The 21,183-nt window shown below is 59.9% G+C and overlaps 1 protein-coding gene across 1 annotated transcript; it reads left to right on the top strand.

Annotated features, from left to right (window-relative positions):
- Nucleotides 1-1,054: 1,054 nt before the first annotated feature.
- Nucleotides 1,055-19,695, top strand: ONECUT3 (one cut homeobox 3). The gene is made up of 2 exons (XM_043464453.1): nucleotides 1,055-2,240; nucleotides 19,403-19,695. The coding sequence occupies exons 1-2, from the start codon at nucleotides 1,055-1,057 to the stop codon at nucleotides 19,693-19,695; spliced, it is 1,479 nt and encodes a 492-aa protein (XP_043320388.1).
- Nucleotides 19,696-21,183: the final 1,488 nt, after the last annotated feature.

Here is a 21,183-nt window from a genome sequence, read left to right as displayed (position 1 = left end):
CCTCACTTGTCTCCAGGTGGTGAGGGAAAGGAGCGCCTTCCCTCCTCTCACCCCAAAGAGAAACCCCAGGGAGAGGGTGGAGTCTGACCAGGGGATTCCTGGGAAGCAAAGAGGATGTGTGTGTGTATCAGGCCTGCCTGATCTGGAGGGGGACAGAGGTTCTTTTAAAGTCACCCCCAAGCTGCTCCCACACTGGAGATGGAGGCAACTAGAAGGACCTGGAAATAGGAACAGCCTTTGGCATCCCTGAGGCAGGGTGCTCCAGTGTACAGCTGGGGAAACTGAGGGCCCAGTGCCTACACATGGGAGCAGATCCAGACACTCGGAGACACAGGCTGGGAATCAGCCTGCGGACCTTCCTTTCAGCACCCTCCCGCCAGAGAGAACTTTGGGGGCACGATGTGACTCCCGACCTGTGCTAGGAGAGAGGGAGATTTTCAAGCAGAGGGCCTCCTAGGGATCTTCATGAGTAGGGAGCAACACCTGGATCACAGGTCCCCACTGAGTCACACTCCGGTGCACTCCCTAACGGTGGACTCATAGGTGCCAGGGAGGAAAGTAATCTTCACGACCCTTGGGAGAGACAGAGAATCTGAGCCCCAGAGACGAGGTACGCAGCCTCGGTGGAGTCTGTCCTCGATCTCCGTCCATTGTCCCCGGGTACTAGTGATCCCCAGGCGGCACGGTGGAGGCAGTTGCAGGGTGTCTGGCAGAAGCCCGGAGTCTAACCCACTCCGGCCAGCCTGGCGCTCCAGGGGGCCAGGGCGGGCGGAGAGCTAGGCGGCGGGAGGCGGCGGCGAGGGGAGCCGGTGGGCGGGGGCGCTGACGTCAGACCCGGGCCCGGGCGCCGGCGGCCGCTCCCCCGCCACATCCTGGTGGCCGCGCTCGCAGCCGGGCCGGGCCGTACGCCGCGCAGCCGGGCAGCCTCGCGCGCAGCCACCGGGGAGCGGGCGGGGGCCATGCGGCGGCCTTGAGCGCGCCGGACCGGCGCCGAAGAGCGCGCGCGGCGGGCGGGTGGCCAAGCCGGCGAGGAGTCCGCGCGCGGCGGCAGAGCATGGAGCTGAGCCTGGAGAGCCTGGGGGGCCTGCACGGCGTGGCCCACGCGCAGGCGGGAGAGCTGCTAAGCCCGAGCCACGCGCGCTCGGCAGCGGCTCAGCACCGCGGCCTGGTGGCGCCCGGGCGCCCCGGCCTAGTGGCCGGCATGGCGAGCCTGCTGGACGGCGGCGGCGGCGGCGGCGGTGGGGGCGCCGGGGGCGCGGGCGGCTCGAGCGGCGCGGGCGGCGGCGCTGACTTCCGCGGGGAGCTGGCGGGCCCACTGCACCCGGCAATGGGTATGGCCTGCGAGGCTCCGGGCCTGGGCGGCACCTACACGACGCTCACGCCGCTGCAGCACCTGCCCCCGCTCGCAGCCGTGGCGGACAAGTTCCACCAGCATGCGGCGGCCGCAGCTGTAGCCGGAGCGCACGGCGGCCACCCCCATTCGCACCCGCACCCGGCCGCCGCGCCGCCCCCGCCGCCCCCGCCGCAGCGCCTGGCGGCCAGCGTGAGCGGCAGCTTCACCCTCATGCGCGACGAGCGCGCAGCGCTCGCCTCCGTGGGCCACCTCTACGGGCCCTATGGCAAGGAGCTGCCCGCCATGGGGTCGCCGCTGTCGCCGCTGCCCAATGCACTGCCGCCCGCGCTGCACGGCGCCCCGCAGCCCCCGCCGCCGCCGCCACCCCCGCCGCTGGCCGCCTACGGCGCGCCGGGCCACCTGGCCGGGGACAAACTGCTGCCGCCCGCCGCCTTCGAGCCGCACGCCGCGCTGCTGGGTCGCGCGGAGGACGCGCTGGCCCGCGGGCTGTCCGGAGGCGGCGGCAGCGGCGGCGGCGCAGGCGGCGGGAGCACCGCGGGGCTGCTGGCGCCGCTGGGCGGGCTGGCGGCGGCTGGAGCGCACGGGTCTCACGCGGGTGGCGGCGGCCCGGCCGCGGGCGGCGGTGGCCCCGGGGCGGGCGCGGCGGCGGAGGAGATCAACACCAAGGAGGTGGCGCAGCGCATCACGGCGGAGCTGAAGCGCTACAGCATCCCGCAGGCCATCTTCGCGCAGCGCATCCTGTGCCGCTCGCAGGGCACGCTCTCCGACCTGCTGCGCAACCCCAAGCCCTGGAGCAAGCTCAAATCGGGCCGTGAGACCTTCCGCAGGATGTGGAAGTGGCTGCAGGAGCCCGAGTTCCAGCGCATGTCGGCGCTGCGCCTGGCAGGTAGGAGCTCCGCGCACCGCCCGACCCTAGGGGTCCTGCTTCGGGGGGCTCCCTAGCACTAGGCAGTGCGTCGGCGGAGAGCCCCGGCCCCCTCCCCATTCGGTGGCCTGGCACTCGCCGCCCGCTAGGGACCCCCTTGCAGGAGGTGAGAGCGCGATCTTCGCCCCTGCCCGTCTGTACCGTCACCGAAAGGGGGGGAAGGACTGTGCCGCCGTCCCTCCCCTACGGGAGTCTACACTCCCGCTCAGTCCCTCCAGGAACTGGGAGTGGGGTCTCTGGGTCCCTTCAGACTGCTGGAGGATCCGCAAGTTGCCAGCAGGGTCCTCATTGTGTGCGATGTGTATGTGTCTGTGTGTGGCGGGTAGGGGGTGTGACCCAGACGTGCCGCCGCTCTCAGCCCGGAGTGCCACCCCCTCCCCCCGAACGGCCCCTCGCTGCGCCTCCCGCTCCGAGGGCAGAGTGTAGGAACCGTACACCGAACACCGGCGCCTCCGCAGCCAGAGCCGGGCCCGCGCTCAGCCCCCGGCCCCAGGGCGCGCTTCTTTGTAGCTGGGCCTCGGCGATCGATAGCCCCCTCCCCCCTCCGGCCGCTGGCAAAGGTCACTCGAGAACGGGCGGGGGAGGGGCGGCCCCGGGGACCCGCGGCCCGGAGGCCTTCACACCCCAGCCGCCCCGCTGCCCTCCCCGCGCGGTTGCTCCCGCCTCTCTTTTCCATTTTGTGTTTCTCTCATTTCTACTCTCTCTGTCGGGGCAAACTGGTATCTATTTCTTTGCTCGCTCTACGTTTTCTTCCCTGTCTCATTCTTCCTCCTCCTCTCTGTCCTGCTCCCTCTCTACCTCTCTCTGCCTCCTCATCTTACTCCCACTGATGCTCATTGACCCCCTTCTCCCTCCCAGCTTACAAGAGGAGGGTCCACACCTGCCCCTAGCCAGCCCAGGACCCCTTCTGCTGAGTGGGGGGGGGATGCAGGAGAGCCCCCACTCTCACCGTGGTGGCCTGGCTTGGGTGGGGGGGTCTTTTCCTGGCCACTCTGGGGAGGGACTGAAGCCGCCCCAGCCATGGGGACAATAGCAGCCCCAGGCACCTGATCGATCGCTTCTGTGCACAGGGGCGAGTGGGGCTGGTTGGAGCTGGCTAACTCAACCAGCAGACCCTGGAGCAGGGAGGATGGGAGGGAGCAGGGGCCGTGTCTGCAGCCTTCTGCTGTGAAGACTGGGGTGCCAGTGGTGGGTGGAGAGGGGTCCGTGTTATTTGCTTCCCTCCCCTAGGCAACCTGGACAACCTGGGGGCCCTGCACCTACATGGGTGCCTCAGTTTCCCCTCTGCAGAGCGAGGTGATTGAGCCTCCGATAGGCTTCCTTCATCCTCCACGTTGGGGAATAAATCCTCCTTTCATGTGGCAGGTGACCAAGTGCGTGGGGAGGTTGCCATGAAATGTTAGAAATGGTGTCAGGAACCTGGATGGTCTTGTTTGAGGACAGGATCCACTCTGTCCTGCCCCACCCCCCTCGTGACACATGCAGTGACACAGGTATGTTCACAGGAGACACTCAAGCACACCAATGCACAGTCATGGCCTGCCGTGTGTGCGTGATGCAGGTGACATTAGGGAGCAGGCCAAAGGCAGAGTTCTGACACCACACATGCTAAGCGGCCCTTGTCGAATGGGGTCACTGGTGAGGTCTGACTTACCGCCACTCTCGCCACCTTTGGCCTCCACCCCAGCGCATGTATTTCGGGGACATTGTGTCTGACACACGTGTACGCAAAAGACACACACCAGTTTCCTTTTTTTTTTATTCCACTGTCACAGCATGTAAGAAACAGAACCCATTTGTGGCATTCGAATGGCACATTTCCGGGCCATCCAAGAGATTGATCAGGGCATCGTAGAACGGCAAACCTCAGGGGAGAAGTCCCCATAGGGGTTCTGCTGTGGGAGAGCAGCGCCAGGCGGGCAGGGCAGGGGGGCAGGAACTAAGGCCGAGCTTGCATCCCGGCCGGCCCTCCCTGACTTCTGTGGCAGCAGAGAGCCTCCTCGCCTCTTTGAGCCTCGGTTTCCCCATCTGGACTGGGACTCAGAATAGCGACCGTCTGGGGGCCCCTAGGGGAAATGCAGGGGATGAGGCAGGGCCTGGCACAGGCTCAGATCCAGGGGACACTGAACCGCAACACCGGCCTGTTGCCGTTGTTTCCCCAGGCCCCTGCCCACTCTGTGACCCTGCCGCCCGCCTGGTCCGCGCACCGGGCCCTGGGCACCTGCCGCTCCTTGGGCGCGCTCAGGACCGCGTCCAGAGCGCGAGGCTGGGCTTAGAATGTTAGAGGTGGCTGGGCCGTGGGGTAATTATGAGCCGACCTGCCGAGAGGCCTTTAGTTCCGGTCGCTGCGCAAATGAAAAGCGGTTAAGTGGCGGCAAATCGCAGCGGTTAGGGGGAGGCGGCCTGACTCGTTCCTCCCCCACGCGCCGCCCGGCACGCGACAGCCTAAGGCGCCTCCAGGCCGCCGACCCGCACAGTCCGACCCCGGCAGGCCGCACTCACCGCCCTTCCTCCTCCCCAGTCCCCATCCTGAGCCCAGCGAAAGCCGCCCGCCATCCCCGGACCGACTGGCAGCTCCGCGCCCCAGGCCCGCCCCCGCGCGCTTGCGGGCCTCTGTCTCCGGCCTCGCTTCTTGGCCCAGCAGCTGTGGGCGTCCCGTCGGGGTGTCCTCCCCACCGCCCTGGACCAGGAGGCGGTAAGGACGGAAAAAGACACACGCAGAGACAGGCAGAAAGACACAGAGGTAGGTAGGGAGAGACAGAGTGGCAAAAACAAAGTGAGAAAGGCAAAGACACAAAGAGGCAGAAAAGGAGACGGGAAGCTGGAGGTGAGGGCTCCCAGCGGCCGCTCTCCAGCTGGGGTCACTCGTCTGGAACCTGACGGCTCCCAGTTCCTCCACCTCTCTCCCTCCCCAGGAATGAGGGACCGTTTAAGCCAGCTCAGATCATGAACCCACTTTACAGACCACCGAGCCAGGGCTGAAAGGGACGCACTTGCCGAAGCCGCACAGCAGGGAGACGTGGAGCCGGCAGTCCTCTGGCGTTGAGGACTGAAGGGGGATTTCTTTCTTTTGAAGCACCCAAGAAATCTGGCCAGGTAGACCTCAGGGTTCCCCACTCCGTTGCTCCCAGACCTGTCTGTTCTTTGTGACTCAGTTTACCCATCTGTAAAATGTGTGCACTGGGGGAGACAGACTCTGGGTCTGAATTCTGAGATTCTGGGGACGGCCCATCCTGCGAGGCCCCAACCCCACTGCCCTGGGGGTCTCACCCTGCTCCACCCCCAGGGTCCTTAGAGTCCCAGCTTCCCAGCCGCCACCTCTTCGAAGCCCTCCCTTCGAAGACTCCGTCTCAAACGGTAATTACGGGAGAGGGGCTGGGGGAGGGGCTGACGGACTCCTCTGCGGGGGCGGGGTGGTCGATGAATTCGAATTACCGGCTCTAATTCATCACCGCCACCTGGTCGATAACTTCGGCCGTCTTCAAATATTGTTTAAATTGCAACTCCGGAGGAAAAGTATTTTTTGTAACTGATCAGAAAATATATATAAAATATCAGATGGTGGCGATTGAAGGAAGGATCCCCTCCTCCTGGCTCACTAGTGAGCCCGGAACCCAGAATCCCTGAAGGATGAGGGAGACAGCTGGTGGGGGAAACTGAGGCAGGGAGGGAGCCGTTTCTGGAGCTGAAGGGGGGTGGGCACAGTGAGGGCAGTGACCGGTGGCTGGGAGTCTGGGGGGGATGGTGATGGAAGGGGAAAAGACACACCAACTGCCCCTCCCCCCAGACTAGGACAGGCCTGTCCCCCACCCATCCTGTATCCACCATCAGGTGTTGAAAAGCTGGCGGGGAGGTGGGGTGGAGGCTTTCCTAGACTGAAGAGACTCAACTCAGAGGTCTACTCTGGGAGGACCACTACCCGTCCCCCATAAATTCTCTGCCCACCCCCCCCCAAAGGCCAATGGACCTTCTGTAAAACTTGACCTTGAACCAACCACAAGGGCCCACACCCCTTACAGACCCTTTAGGAAAGACATCCCAGCTGAGAACTGGCCTCACCTGGGTTCTATGACTAACTCATCCTGGGCAAGGGTCTGAGTCTCAGTTTCCTCATCTGAGAAATGGACAGAATCAAGTGCCACCTCCGAGGTGCTTGTTGAGGTTTTTCTTATCAACCTGTTCCCCACCAAACCACCAGAACCCCTGAGGACACATTCACAGAACATGCACCCTGAGGCCACATTGCTTACTCACCCTCACCTGCTCACACCCACATCTCCTCGTCTGTAGGGAAGACCCGGGTAGCCACCGGCAGCCTGTGCTTCGTGGAATCCACAGAGAGTGGGCAGGGGAGCTGAAGGGGGTCTGGGACCCAGTGGGGACACTGCGGACCTCCCCCCTGAGAAACAAGGAGTAGGGGGAGACTGTCTGGTGCTGTGGGTACCAGAGCCTTGTGGGTCTGGGTACAATGCCCAGGGGCCCTCACACCAGCCCCCCATTCTAGAACACAAGCCCCAAGTGGGATGGTGCCAGCTCCCTGCCCAGGTTCCATGATTCTGGCTGTCAGATGGGGAGGGGGCTGTCTGGGGTGCCCAGAGCCCTCCCTCTCCCCTAGGAATAAGGGACTGTTTAAGCCAGTTCAGATAATGAGCCCACTTTACAGACCACCAAGGCTGAAAGGGACGCACTTGCCGAGGCCTCACAAGCAGGAAGATGTGGAGCCAGCAGTAAGCAGGGCTTGAGAGGCTCAGGCTCCTATCCCACTCAGGGCCCAGCAGAGACAAAGGCTGGGAGGGGAGCTCAGCAGACTGAGGCCAGGACTAGGAGGAAGGCTCTCCAGGTTACATCCAGGTCCAGCTTACAAACACTTGGGTGATGCTTGGGCTAGGAGGGACGGCCTGCACTTTCCTCCTGATACAGAGTTGGACAGACTCCTGTGCCCACGGGAGCCCCCCCAGGGACCACCAAAGACCATCGAGGGGGGAGGGGGTGGAGGTCGAGTCCCAGTGTCCCCCTGCTGCACACAGAGCCACCTGCTTCTGCTCCTCCTGGCTGCCGGCCCTCAGGGGGAATTTGGGGCACTGAATGTCCCGCTTCCCTGGACCCCAGGTCGGAGAACTCCTTCTTGCCTGAGAGACTGGACGGTCACCCCCACGTGGCAGAGAAGCACACAGAGGTACTGGAGCTGTGCTTTGGCTTCTTTATTCTGAAGTCTCCTTAGCTGAAAATCGTAGGGCTCACCAAGACGTGGCCATTTTCCCTCGCCTCCCCCGACCCCCGACGCCCCGCCCCCTATCAGTTATCACCACTCTAGTCGGAGCAACCCACCTCTGGCCGCCGCCTCCTCCACTCTGGTCTCCAGGCTCCACCCCCTCCCCTGGAGTCCTCTCCGCAGCTGGAGGGGGCTCACCATTCCTCTTCTTAAAAAACCATGCCTGGTTGCTCCCCAGATCCCAGAAGTGGCGGCAACTTTCTGTTCTGCCTCAGGGCGGGTGGAAACACCAAGGACAAAGGCTGGGAGGCGGGAAGCCAGAGCTGCTGTAAGGATGGAGGCCAGGCCCCTAAGGCTGGAGTCTGTGTGTGTAGCAGCGAGCTCGGCTTAACCAGGGCAGCTCAGGCTGGTTTGAATCAAGTTTTTAATTAAATATGGCCCTTGATCAATAAGGAAGGCTGTGCTCCTAGGGGAGGGGAAAAGCTGGTCTGGAGCCAGGACCAGCCTGGGAGACCCATCTGACTTTGGGGTGTCCTGGGGCACCTGCGGCCTCCGTTTCCCCTCGGCCAAATAGGTGTGGATGTGAGTGGGGCCGGTATGTGGATGGGGCCAGGATGTGGGTGGGGTCAGGATGAGGGTGGGGCAGGGTCCCTCCTGCCGCCGTCGTCTTGCCGTAAGGACTGATGTGGGAGTGGGCGAGGGGCTTAGACCTAAAGAATCACACGCACAAAGCCACAGAGTGGCAGAAGGAAACAGACCAGTAGGGCGTCCACGACTGGCGCGGGCCGCCGGAGAGAAAGGACGGAAGTGTAGACGTGCCCGGGACGCAGTGTAGACGCGCATGGGGAACTCAAGCGGAGATGCAAAGGAACGGGGATGTGAGGGTAGGTCCTCACGGGACACAAGTAGGCGCCCACGTCCACGCTAGGACAAGAGAGCGCAGTCTCCGGCTCAAGTCGGGTCTGGCGATCGGAGGCAGCACCGGGCGCTGGGGGTGTGGGGAAGAACCCGCTTCTCTCTCCGGAAACTGCTGCGAGCGGCCAGGAATTATTCCTGGACCCCCAGCTGGGCCGCCTGACCATTTCTCCACACCCGCTTCCAGGCAATTGCTGTCCGACCTTACTCCCTAGTGCTGGGGGGTTGGGAGAAGGTCGCGTCCGCGAGCGGTGACGGGGTGGGCAATTGGGGGCCTGGTGGGGTTAGAGCAGTGTTCATGCTTCTCTACGAAGCCGAGCGCATCCGCGCGCGCCCTGGGGAGGATGTCAGTACCTTGGTTCCCACTGCCCCAGGCCGCCGCCGTCCTGCAGTGCCGGCCAAGCCCCCGAGTGCAAAACCCGGGCCGCCGCGTTCCGCCGTTCTGTCCCCGGCGGACGTAGAATCTCCCAAACCCGAAAGGATCTAGCGTGTACCTGCCTTCCACAGCTCGGCGGGAGGTGGACGCTCGCGGCCCAGTGTAAGGAGACCGGAACACTAGCACTGCACACCCGCGGCGTCCCAGCAGGGTCACCGGCGGCGCTCGCATCCCACCACTGGGGTGGGGGGCGCGGTGAATCACATCTCACCCAGCGGTAGCCGTATCTGGGTTCGCCTCCCTCCCGGCCCAACCCAGGGCAGCGTCTGACTTGGCGCGCTCCACTGTGCGCTCGCTTGGAACGTCGGGTCGCTGCGCCTGGAACGCAAACGGTTCAGCGCGGGGGCACACGGGGCGCTCCCAGAGAGGCAGGCACGGGCCGGCGGCAGCTCAGGCCCGTGACCGTGGACGAGGCGTGTCCTCTGAGCACTTCCGTTTCCCCAAATGGAGACTAGAATCCGCAGTCGGCTGGAGCACAAAGCGGATAAAGAAAAAAGCTCCTGTGCGCTGGGGAACCTCGACAAAGACCCTGCTCGCTCCCTCCGCCAAAAATGCTGTTTTGTATTTTTTTTTTTCCCCAAACAGCGGACCCATTCGCCAAGTCCTCCTTTCTATAAATTCCAGTCTCTATTTCTCCTTCTAAAGAGAAGTGACACTTAATCCAGCACCCCTAATGAAAGTTTTCTTTTTCCTCTTTTAAAAAAAATACCACCGAAAGACCACCCACCCCCACTCCCCCGCAGTTCTCCTGTGCTTCTGCTTCCTGCCACGGAACATCCACATCAGGAAAGAGAGCGCCTCGGGGCCCTTTTGCCAGCTGTGTAATATTCTCTTTGGCCGTTCCCTCCTTTCTTCAACCACCTCCCCGCCCGGTGGACAGCTGGGAGGTTTCAGGTGGTTTGCGGTCGGCCCCAGGCCGCAGCGCGCACGTGCACCGCCACCATTTCGCTTGTGAGTTTATCTGTGGCCGAGTTTCCCAATCACCGAGATGCTGGCTTCCCCTACCCCTCCCTTTTCTGCGCTTCCCCCCACCCCTCCCTTTTGTGCGCTGGCCTCTCTACGCTTTTTCTTATCACCGGTTCCTTTCCTGTCATCTTTTTCAAATCCATTTCCAACTGCTGGCCGCTGTGACTGTTAACAGTTTTTTTCTTTTTTTTTAAATAAAAGCTCTGTGTGCGCACTGATGCGGTTTGCCGCCCCCCCCCCAACCCTCCCCCGTAGTGCCTGAATGGGGAGGGGGTTAGAGGCGTGAGAGTTGCCCCTGGACACCCCAGCGTCCCCCACCACAGGCGTTGCAACCACCAGATGGAGCCCCCCCTTACCCCCCCTCCCACCAGGGGCAGCCCAGAGTCCAGTGGAAATGCTCATTTCTCTGATAAGTCTTTGAAAGGCTCAGAACTAATTTGAAAATGCGGCCATTAAAATCCCATCAGGGGAAGGAAAGGGGGAGGGATCGAGGGAGGGAGGAAGGGAGGCTGGGCGACAGCCAAGGTGGTTCAGATGCTGGGAGATGGGAGGTGTGGACCTGGCGGGCAGAGGAGGAGAGGACGGAAGGAGCGGGTGTGGAGAGCCGAGATGCAGCAGAGACAGAGGGGGCTGTTGAGGCTTCCAGAGGGTCCTCGGTTTCCCTGGAGATGACTCGGCCCCCCCATCCATGAGAACCTCTTACTGGGGACTGCAGGGATGCAGGGTGTGGATAAAGAGGATGGAGTTATGAATGTGCTTAGCTCCCCTCCTAGTGGCTCACCGTGTGACCTTGGGCAAGTCACTCACTGTCTGTGGCCAGGGGAGGCCAGCGGGGGATGCTGAAGGCAGACAGCCCAGTGGGGACAAGCCACCAGGTGGGTGTATCAATGTGCCCCACATCTGGGGCTGGGCAGCTGGTGGCCCGGGCGAGATGTGTCGCCAAGGAAACCAGTCATCATCCCAGCCGGAGACTTGGCTCCGTATTGAATTGTCTGCTCCAAGAAGCTGAGCTGAGCTCAGAAGGTGGCCGGAGGGAGGGGACAGCGAATCCAGCTCCTGCTCCCACACCCCAACCTGTGCCCAGGTAGATGGACACTGTGGGGTACAGGATTACGGGGCCAGGGGGGCAGGGGGCAGACAAGAGCAACTCTTTGGGGACCTTGAACACAGCACAGAGTGTAACACAGGGACTGAGACAACGCTCCTGGGTCGCTGATTTTGGGGGCCACCGTCTGGCTGTTGTCCTATCCTGTCAAACCCAGCCTTTCTTGGGGGGTGTCACCCTCCTAGTGTGACCCTGGCTTCTGCATTGTCTCCCTGGGCTTCACTATGCCTCTCCCCTGTTGTCCCCAGATGTCATGCTCGGCCTCCTATTTCACCCTCCATGCCCAGATCTGTTCCCACCAAGCCAGCCTCAGGTCTTCCCCTACAAATAGCCCACCCACACCTGCCTCCACCCCCGCTGCACATCGGGGCAGCCATGGGTCTCCCTGTATCTCTGATTGTTTGGCTGGCATGTCGTCACATCATATCGCGGTTCCGTCAGGCGGAGGCTGCATCCATCTTACTCGTTGCTTTCCCCAGCAAAGCTATCCAAACAGCACACACAGTAGGCGCTTGATAGGTGTGTGGAGAAAGAGCTAGTGAAGGGAGGAATGAGGGCTGCAGGCCCACTCTGGCCTGCGTTTGGACTGCTGTACGGTGGGACCCCCACCTCCATGGACGGATGGGGACATCAGGACCAGGGTCGTAAACCACGGATTGTATGCGAAGGGCCACTTGGCCTCCGGAGCCTGCTGACCGGGAAGGAGAGGGTGGCGGTGGTGGGGGGCAGCTGGCAATCCCAGGACAAGAGCAGACAAGAACCGCCCTAGGGTGGCCCATCCCGCATTCAGACCCCATGGGCTCAGGGCCACCCACACTGGCTGTCACACCCAGAAGTCACATTATGCCCTTGACTCTTCACACAGCACCCTCCATCTGATGTCCACGCTGTGTCCCCTACACCCCCCAGGCCAGCTGCAAGCCCAGGTCACGCTGAGGTCTGCTGGCCCCTGGGTCTTCCCCTACCGCCCACTGACCAACCACATCCTCTGAGCCTTCCCACACTGTCCCTCCCATCCACCCATCACACCCACGGCTCTGCCTACCATCATAGGTCACTTGCTGTCACTCACACTTGGGGTCTGCTCTGCATGGACACCCCCCCCCCCCAGTGCAGCAAAGCGCACTGCACACACCACATCCCCCTCAAACCTCTGTCCACCTGGTCAGGCCCTGTGCATCTTCACACAGGCACACCCAACAGACAGGGACAGACAGCCCACGTGGTCAGCTGGCTGGGCTAGGGATGGCCCCGGACAGGCACAGCGGGGCCACTCATTCTCCAGGTCACCCTGGTGGACCACAGCAGGCCTCTGGAGGAGGAAATGGAAGGAGGAGGGAGAGGATGAGGGAGGAAGATGCTGAGGAACCTGAAGGGGAGGGGGAGACTGGCGGGAGAAGGGGAAGGCAGGGAGGAGAGAAGGAGAGGGGGTGTCTGGGGAGAAGGAGGGGGAAGGCGGCAGGTGTGGGTCAGACCGGAGCTAACAGGTGAAACCCCAGCTCCCTGCAGTGGGGGCCTGGTTCTCACCATCCACTGAGGGGGGTGACTGAATCCAGGGCCCCAGCTTCTCCCTGGCTGACTGCGGACAGGGCGCTCCTGGGGTCCCACTGCCTTACCCGGCCCTCCAGGGCTCCCTGTGCAGGTCTCCCTGTGCAGGGTCTTCCAGTCTGGGCTGGTCCCCCACCACCCACAGTGGGAGGGGCGTCAGTCAGTGGACAGACACAGCCGGCCCACAGCCTCCTGTGGATCCACTCTGTGCTGGACATCAGAGGGCTCCCAGGGAAGGGAATTGGGGCTCTGCTGAGGGTGAGGGGAAGAGTTTCCTGGGGCAAGGGCCACAGAGGCTGGGCCTTAAGGGATGTGTAGGAGTTGTTTGGCTGAGGCAGCCCTACTCCGAACCTTGGCCTCTCCATCTCTCCCTTCTCCAGGAAGATTCCTGGGAAGGTGCTGAGGCTTGAGGCATGTCCTGAGGTGGGGAGGCACTTCACAGCTGCACTGCAAATGGGGGCTGGAACCTAGCCCCTCCCCCGCACCCCCAGATAGGAGCTGAGAGTCTCAGCTCAGTGCCATTACCCTATTCAGGACTTTCCCAGCTAAACCCGTTTGCAGAGCCTGGCAAGGCAGGGCTTATGACTAAGACCATTTTCCATGTGAGGAAACAGGCTCAGAGGTGGGCACCTGGCAGTAACCCACGGGCTCCTGGAGGTGAGCAACTTCCTAGAACGGCAGGAGGGACAGAGGTGCTGTGGGAGCAAGCCTCAGAGGGTCTGAAATGAAGGGGAACTTGAGGGTGACCCCCACTCAGTTCCCCTTGCCATCGCCGCCCGGATGCGGCCCAGCCTGGCTGACCCTGCTCCCCGGAGCCCCGCCCTGTGCTGGGGCGGAGACCATTGCCTCCTGCCGGTCACAGCGGGGAAACTCGGGCCGGACCGACAGAAAAGCCCACCCTTAGCCCGTGAGGGGCGCCCTAGGAGCGAGCTAATTTGGAAAGGGGCCTCTTTTGTATCCCCTTGGATCTCCTCCGGGACTCCCAGGAGCCAGCCCCAGAGCCCCCTCATCCCTGGACTCCAAAATGACTGACAGCAACGAGGTGGGGACCCTGGGTGCTCTAAGATCATGGAATCTGGCTCCGAGTATCAGATTCTCCGTCCCTGAGGTCATGGAGGGCGGAGAGGAGAGAAAGTTGGAGCCAGAACCCTCATTCCCTGAGAGAATGGTAAATACTGTCAGGGGAAAAGGAAGAAAAAAGCTGAGCAGGGAGAGTTTGCAGAATTAAATTGGAGAGGGGGGTCAGGATGGTCCTCGCAGGTGAGAGGAGAGCTTTGAGGGAAGACGAGAAAGAGACGAGGGAGCCATGCGGAAACGTGGGGAAGAGCAATGCAGGCAGAGGTGGCAGCCAGTTGCAAAGGCCTGAGGTTGGACTGTGCCAGGGGTGAAACCAGTGTGGTTGCGAGGCTGTGAGCTGAGTCGGGGCAGCAGGAGGACATGAGAACAGAGAGACGGTGGGGATAAGGGGCTGAATGAGGTGGAGGGGGTGGATAGCTGATAGCACACTGAAAAATGTTTGAAGGAGGCAGAGGGTCCCAGTTTTGCAGCTGAGACTGAAGCTGGCCTTGTAAAGGAACGGACTCCCCCGGGGTCCCAGAGAGACAACCCCCCCTCCCCCAAATCCCACAAGCCAGCCCAGCTGGCTCCTCCTGTGCTGTCATGGCAACCATGGTTAGTGGTGTGGGCCTGAGTCTGGAGCCCCCCATGCCCCCCCACCGCAAGCTGGGAAGCCCTGGTAAGGGGACTGGGCTATGTACTCCCTGTGTTAGTCACATACAAAGGTGAGCCCTATGATGGGGTTTGATGGTACAAGTGAGGATATTGGAGGAGACAGTTGTGGAGGTGATAAAATGGATGGTGTTAGGAGTGCAGGTGGAGGAAATGATGAGAGCAGAGGTGGTGTTGATGGGGTGATGGAGGTAGACTGTGGATGGAGGTGGTGGTGTTATAGGTGGCGGTAATGGTGGAGGAGGAGGTGATGCTGGTAGAATTACTGGTGGAGCCGGAGGTGATGCTGGTAGAATTGGTGAAGGTGGAAGTAATGGAGGTGATGATGGTAGATGGACACCATGGTGGTGGAGATGAGGTGAGGGCAGAAGAGGCAGCGATGGTGGAAGCGATGCAGGTGGAGGAGATGGTGATGGTGGAGGTGACAGAAACAGAGGTGATGGAGGGCATGATGAGGTATAAGCGACTCTGATGGAGGAGGAAGAAATGGAGGTGGAAGAGTCCCAGGGGGAGCAGGTGATGGTGGAGGGGATGGCGGAGGAGGCTTTGTAGGCACTCCACAGTGGTGATCCCCAGGGGAGATCATTGTGGGAGAGGTGGCCCTACAAGTGGCAGGGCAGCGTCTGGGGGCCGTGGGTAAGGAGGCCCCAGGCTGCCCCACCCGGCGGTCTGTCTTCCCCAGGGCTACTTCCTGGTCAGTCCTCTCACAGCCTCTGTTTTCACTTCTATGAAAGGGGCCCATTTCCTGTCCTCTCCTCCTCCTGGGGCTACCTCCAGGGACTGCAGCGGTTTGGGGGCTGGACTGGGGTGATCCTGAGTCCTGGAAGGGATACTGGTGGGCGGAGGAGGCCGCTCTGGGCCGCCTCCCCCACCCGCACTGACACCCCCGCGGGGCCAGGGGCCTCCAGGCCGGCGCCGCTGGGGGCTGTGGGGGATGAAGCGGTGACAAAAGCTGCTCGCGGTAAACAGCTCCGACTGGAGCCCGGATCGATCTGGGCTGTGAGGAGCTGTAATTAGATTGAACGCCCGGGAAGGGCGGGGGGGGGGGGCGGGGGGCGGGGAGCGGAGCCTCTTTTTGCTGTGATCGACAAAATGCGAAGTTTTTTCACGACTCTGCTGTGGCTGGCCCCTCCCCCAGCCTCTGCCTCTGAGGCCCCCACTGGCTCTGGATTGGAGAAGAGGGAGGTAGGTGAGGAAGAGGTGACCCCCTCCCATCTGCCAGTCAACCCTGGCTCCTGTCCTGTCCCTGCCAGGACTTGCTGGGTGACTGGGGAAGTGGCTTACCTTCTCTGAGTAAGAAAGAATATCCTTGCCTTATGGAATTATCTTAAGGATAATAAAAAAAGCACATGGAAGGCCCTGGACATGTAAAGCTCTTGCAGGCTTTCTGAAAAGTGTTTGTCTCTCTGCCCTTCCTATAAATGCATGTTGAATTTGTGAGAACAATTCTGAGTGAGTGAATGAAAGCATGAGTGAATGAATGAATTGAAGGTCACAACAGGTGGCAAGAATGTAAAGGCCTGGACTGAGTTTTGACTCTTCCCTGGTGTTGCTGCCTGAGATCCAGCCTTTCCTTAAAAGGATGGAGATGTGGCCTCCTCTTGTGAACTTCACAAGCTGGCCAGTTCCAAGGAGATGAGAGGTCAAGGTGGTTCCTGGTGCTTCCTTTCCGTGTTTCTTTCTTTTAAAATTAATACTTATGTTTAATTGAAGGATAATTGCTTTACAATATTGCATTGGTTTCTGCCATACAGCAACATGAATCAGCCATAGATATGCATATGTCCCCTCCCTCCTGAACCTCTCTCCCATCAAAGTTTCTTTATGCAGATAAAACGAACAAATGTTCCCTCTCCCCACTTTGTATACAAAATGCTCCCCACTTTGTATACAAAAAACAATGTACAAAATGTACATTGTTCATCTCCTAGGTTTTACCTCATACAGTACTAGGATTGCTGTCTCCTTTCTTGTACAGCTGTTTGTTCTTCCAGGAATTTATGGTTGCCTATCCCAAACTCTCCCACATCCTTCAACAAAATGCAAAACTAACACCTGTTAGGACATCTCCCCTTTCTGCTTCTGTTGGTGCACCAGCTCTGATCTGGGGCTGACCTCATGTCCTTGACGCCTTTGTCCTGCTTTCAGGGTCTCCCTTCTTCAAATGGGATACCTCTTTTCCTTTCTTCTAGGTTGAATCACATTTCCTGAATCCCACATCTTCCTTTTTTTAAATTTACTTCCTCATGTTGATGAACCATGCCCTCTAATAGCTTTCTGAGAAAAGAGTGCACAAAAGTCAACTTTTGGAGACCTTGAATGTCTGACTATATCTTTAGTCTACCTTCATGCTTGAGTTTGACTGGGCACACAATTCTAGCTGAATATAGATTTTGCTCAGAATTTTGAAGGCATTGTTCCACTGGCTCCTAGCTTTTGAGAAGCCTAAAGCCACTCTGATTCTTAGTTCTCCAAATGGCAGGTGGCTTTCCTCTCTGGGAGCATTTATCTTCTTTTCACCCTGGGTCCCTGACATTTCACAAGGGTGAGCCTCAGGGAGTCTTTCTTCATTCATTGAGCTGAGCATTTCATGAGCTCTTTTAAACTGAATTCTCATGTCTTCCAACCGCTTCTCAGGTGGTGCAGTGGTAAAAAAAATCTGCCTACCAATGCAGGAGACACAGGAGATGTGGAGAATCCCATGGACAGAGGAGCCTGGCGGGCTACAGTCCCTGGGGTCATAAAGAGTTAGACATGACTGAGCACGCACACACACACACACACACACACACACACATATTATTCTAATCATATTGATATAATTTGTTTGGGCTTCCCTTTCTCTAGTTTTGGATGGCTTCTTGCTCAAATGACAAACCTGCACATTCATCCTCAAACTTTGTTATCATCTTTCCCTCATTTTCCATCTGCATCCACTTGTATTTCCAGGGATATTTGCTTTATGTTCCAATTCTTCTTCTTCTTCTTTTTTTTTTTTTTTAACTTTTTGGCCATGCCACATGGCTTGTGGAATCTTAGTTCCCCAACCAGGGAATGAACCCGGGCCCTTGGTGGTGAAAGCAGAGTCCTAAACACTGGACTGCCAGGGAAGTTCCTATGTCTCAATTCTTACATTGACTTTATTCCTGCTATAATATACTTAAATTCTAAGAGCATTGTCTGCCCCTTCCATGGTCCTTTCTATTGAACAGCATCCGGTTCTTGTTTCATGGATACAGTATTCTCTTACCCCTCCCAGAATCTGACTTCTAATTGCACCCGTCTTATCTGTTTCTTCTGAGAGCATCAGCCCCCAGTCCTCCTCCCATTTTTCTCACTTTCTCTCTCTCTCCTTCATTAGAGGCTTTTTCTGAAAAGTCCAGTAACCTCTGCCTGCCACTCTTATTTAATTATGAAACCTGAAACAGCCAATTAGAAGCACTGTGTGTTCCAGGTCAGAAGAAGCCAGAGAAGGAAGTAGTGCATCAGTTCAAACAGAGGGGGGGAGCTTGGGGGGGAGAGGGGGAGCTGTCATCACTGAGAAATGAGCCACAGCACAGGGGACATTCATTTATTTTTTACGGACGTGTGTGGACATTGATCTGGCATGTCATCTGGTTCAGACTGTTCTGGAACCAAAAAAAGCCAGCTTGGTATGCGGTCCCAGCAGGCCACTAGGGCTGGCAGCAGAGATCTGCTAGTACAGCCCGTGCCACCAGCCACTCTGGGGGTGACGGAGTCGCTGGGGCAAGTGGTTCGTGGGAAGGCAGGATGGGGTGGTGTCCACCACCCACTGGCCCTGACTGGTGTGTGGACAAGGAATTGAGACCCTGATGGGAGTTTTTGCTGATGTCGCCAGTCCCCAGGTGGAGGTAGCCAGCTTTAGCTGGTGAAGATCATGTTTTCCACCCACTGGCCCCACAGCATTGAGGAGAGGGGCCCGCTTTGAAGCTGGTGCAGGGGGGAGCATGACCATAGTCTCCACCCTAGCTCTACCACTCTGAGATGCTGCCACTTCTCCTTTGCAAGCTTCCACCCACCACAGGGGGCTTCCCAAGTGGCTCAGTGGTAAAGAATCTGCCTGCAATGCAGGAGATACAGGAAAACATGAGTTCCATCCCTGGGTCGGGAAGATCCCCTGAAGAAGGAAATGGAAAGCCAGTCCAGTATTCTTGTCTGGAGAATCCCATGGACAGAGGAACCTGGAGGGCTACAGTCCATAGTGTCGAGAAGAGCTGGACACGACTGAAGTGACTTAGCACACAAGCACTGACCATAGGGCGCCCTCCTATGCCTTCCCCATCATCTGGGCCACCTGGCTCTGGCAGAGGGAGGGTTGGTCTTGCAATTCCCCCTCTCCAGAAGTTCCCTGGGGGACCTGAGGGATGCCAGGCCTTGGTCTCAGCCTGCTGGTGGAAGGAGGCCAGAGTAGGGGCTCAGAGATCAGAATGAGACCAAGTGGATGACCATGTTAGCTGGATTCTGGATCCCTAAGCTGATCAGGCTTCAGGTCACCAGGGAAGGAGGCTTGGATTGTCACCCGTCTTCTGAGAACCTAGTTGCCCCATCATTCCAGCGGGATGTTCCTGGAGTTTGTGATCCCACCCGCCCAATACACACACACCCAGCAAAGAGGTACTAATTAACCAGTTCTTTCACTCAGATCTACACTGAGCCAAATAACTCACATGTAGAAATTCCGGGTCATTTTCCCCAACATCCCCCAGGTGTGGGCTGCAGGAGGGAGGGCAGAAAGCCACCAACATTAGTTGTACTCTTGAGGTCAGGATTCTTGGGTGGTGAGGGGCAGTTTGGGGACATGAGGCTGGGAGGGGGTCAGAATGCAGAAAGGGTATGGGAGGGCGTGACGACCCGTGCCTGTGGAAGTGTGCTCACACTATGTCCCCTTCTTTGTCTCCCCTACCCCCCCATCTGCCTCCTTTGTCTGTTTCCCGCCCACGACTGTCTGCCCCCCCTTTCCTTCCATTACTGGTGGTCTCTATCGACCTACCACCTTCTTGCTGCCTCCTTCTCTCTGTGTCCCCTTGTCTTTTTGGCCCTGTCCCCGTGTCGTCTCTCCATCTCGCGTTTCCCGCATTTCTGTGTTTCCTGATGTCTCGGTGCTCCGGGACACGTGGCCTGTCTTCTCCCGTCCGGCCGCGCGGTGGCGCCGCGTCCCTCTCGCCCGCCCGCCCGCCCGCGCTCGCCCGCAGCCTGCAAGCGGAAGGAGCAGGAGCAGCAGAAAGAGCGCGCGCTGCAGCCCAAAAAGCAGCGCCTGGTGTTCACCGACCTGCAGCGGCGCACTCTCATCGCCATCTTCAAGGAGAACAAGCGGCCCTCTAAGGAGATGCAGGTCACCATCTCGCAGCAGCTCGGCCTGGAGCTCAACACCGTCAGCAATTTCTTCATGAACGCGCGGCGCCGCTGCATGAACCGCTGGGCCGAGGAGCCCGGAGCTGCCCCCGGGGGCCCCGCCGGCGCTGCCGCCACCTTCACCAAGGCCTGAGGCGCCCCGGCTGCGCGCCCTCCCAGCCTCCACGGCCCGGGCGCTGCCTGCCCCCGAACCCACGTCCCCCCCACTCCCACCCTGCCGGCTCGGAGACCCGCCCCAGGGCGCACCTGGAGGGGCTGCCGTCCGGGCCCCAACACCCAGGGAAGGGACGCAGCACACCCCCAGCCCAAGTGCACAAAAAGGGTCCCCCCTCCCTCCGTCCCCATCCCCTTCAGGCCAAAGGAAGCCCTCCACCCCACCCCACCCCGAGAGGGAAAGGGGTGACAGAAAGGAGCGCCCCGGCTCCCTTCAATTCAGGACGCCCGGGGGGCCTCGAGGAAAACCAGGGCTCACGTGTCGTCCCGAAAGCGGGTCAAGAAGCACATACTAGAAACAGAAACCGGGTAATTTCAAAAAGGAATTTAAAGAATAGCCACTCCTTCGCCAGCTCCCGCCCGCAGGAGGGAGGCAGGAAGGCTTCGTCTCCAGTGGTGCCCCACGGACCCTCCACCAGAACTCAGCTCTTCCGAAGTCGCCAAAGCCCACGTGGAGCTGGATGCTCACGCCGCCCCCTCCCCCCACCAAGACCACCCCCGGTCCGCCGGCAGAACTGCCCCCATAGCCAAGAACCCAGCCGCCCCTCCCGACGGCCAGGGTTCCTTGTGCCAAGAATTGCCTGCCTTAACGTCTGGGGAGGGGCCTGCCTGCAGCCGCTACCGGTGAGTTCCCATCCCCACCCAGTCCCGGACCGGAAGGGACGGCAGCTCAAACAAGCGGGTAATTCCAGAGGCCTCTGTCCCAGCATCCCTCTGTCCGGGATGCACTTTACCGCTACGCACCTTGATGAATGATGCGGGGAGAAACAGGCCCCAGGCAGCGGAAGAAAACACCCAGATTCCACAGAGATGCGGGCCCCGGGAGGGCAGGGGCGCACCTGAGCTCCTGAGAGCTGGGGTCGCGGCTCCACCCTCGGCTCGGAATCTTCTGGAACCCGCCCCACCTGCCAGCGCTCCGGGCTGCGGCGCTGGGCCTGCAAGGGCGCACCTGTGCTCCTGCCTTTTCTCCAAAGAGAGAAAGAAGAGGATGAACAAGGTGGAATCTGCTTGCTCTGATTTTTGCCAAAAGAAAAAAAAAAAAAAAAAGACAAAGGGGAAGGAAGGGTCAGAAACGAAGATAAGCACGCCCCCTCCCCACTCCCCCCTCCTCCAGGTGACCTCCAGGATTGGCCGGCAGCTGGATCCCAAGAGCCTGCTCCCCGCGCCCCCCCCTCCCCGAGCCGGGGGTTCAAGAGCCGGAGGCTAGAAGGAGCCTCTTCCCCCACCCCAAACGCGGCTGACCCCGCCGCCTCCCAGGGAGGTGGCCACCCCCTCCCACCTTTGAGAATGCAAGAGACACTTCTAGTGAAATGCCCCTCCCCCTCCCCAGGTAAATGCTACCTCACTCAAATGCTCATGTCTGTGATTGGAAAAATCACGCCTGATACCAAAGATTTTCCCTCCCGAG

The sequence above is a fragment of the Cervus canadensis genome, chromosome 4 (genome assembly GCF_019320065.1).
Source record: "Cervus canadensis isolate Bull #8, Minnesota chromosome 4, ASM1932006v1, whole genome shotgun sequence".
NCBI lineage: Eukaryota > Metazoa > Chordata > Mammalia > Artiodactyla > Cervidae > Cervus > Cervus canadensis.
Note: the sequence above shows the minus strand (reverse complement) of the source record. Positions and strands in the feature narration are given on the sequence as shown.

Excerpts from the sequence above, each read along its gene's own strand:
- ONECUT3 (XM_043464453.1), top strand. The coding sequence starts at position 1,055 with ATGGAGCTGAGCCTGGAGAGCCTGGGGGGCCTGCACGGCGTGGCCCAC. Across the intron at positions 2,241-19,402 it reads GTCGGCGCTGCGCCTGGCAG|CCTGCAAGCGGAAGGAGCAG; the intron begins GTAGGAGCTCCG and ends GCTCGCCCGCAG.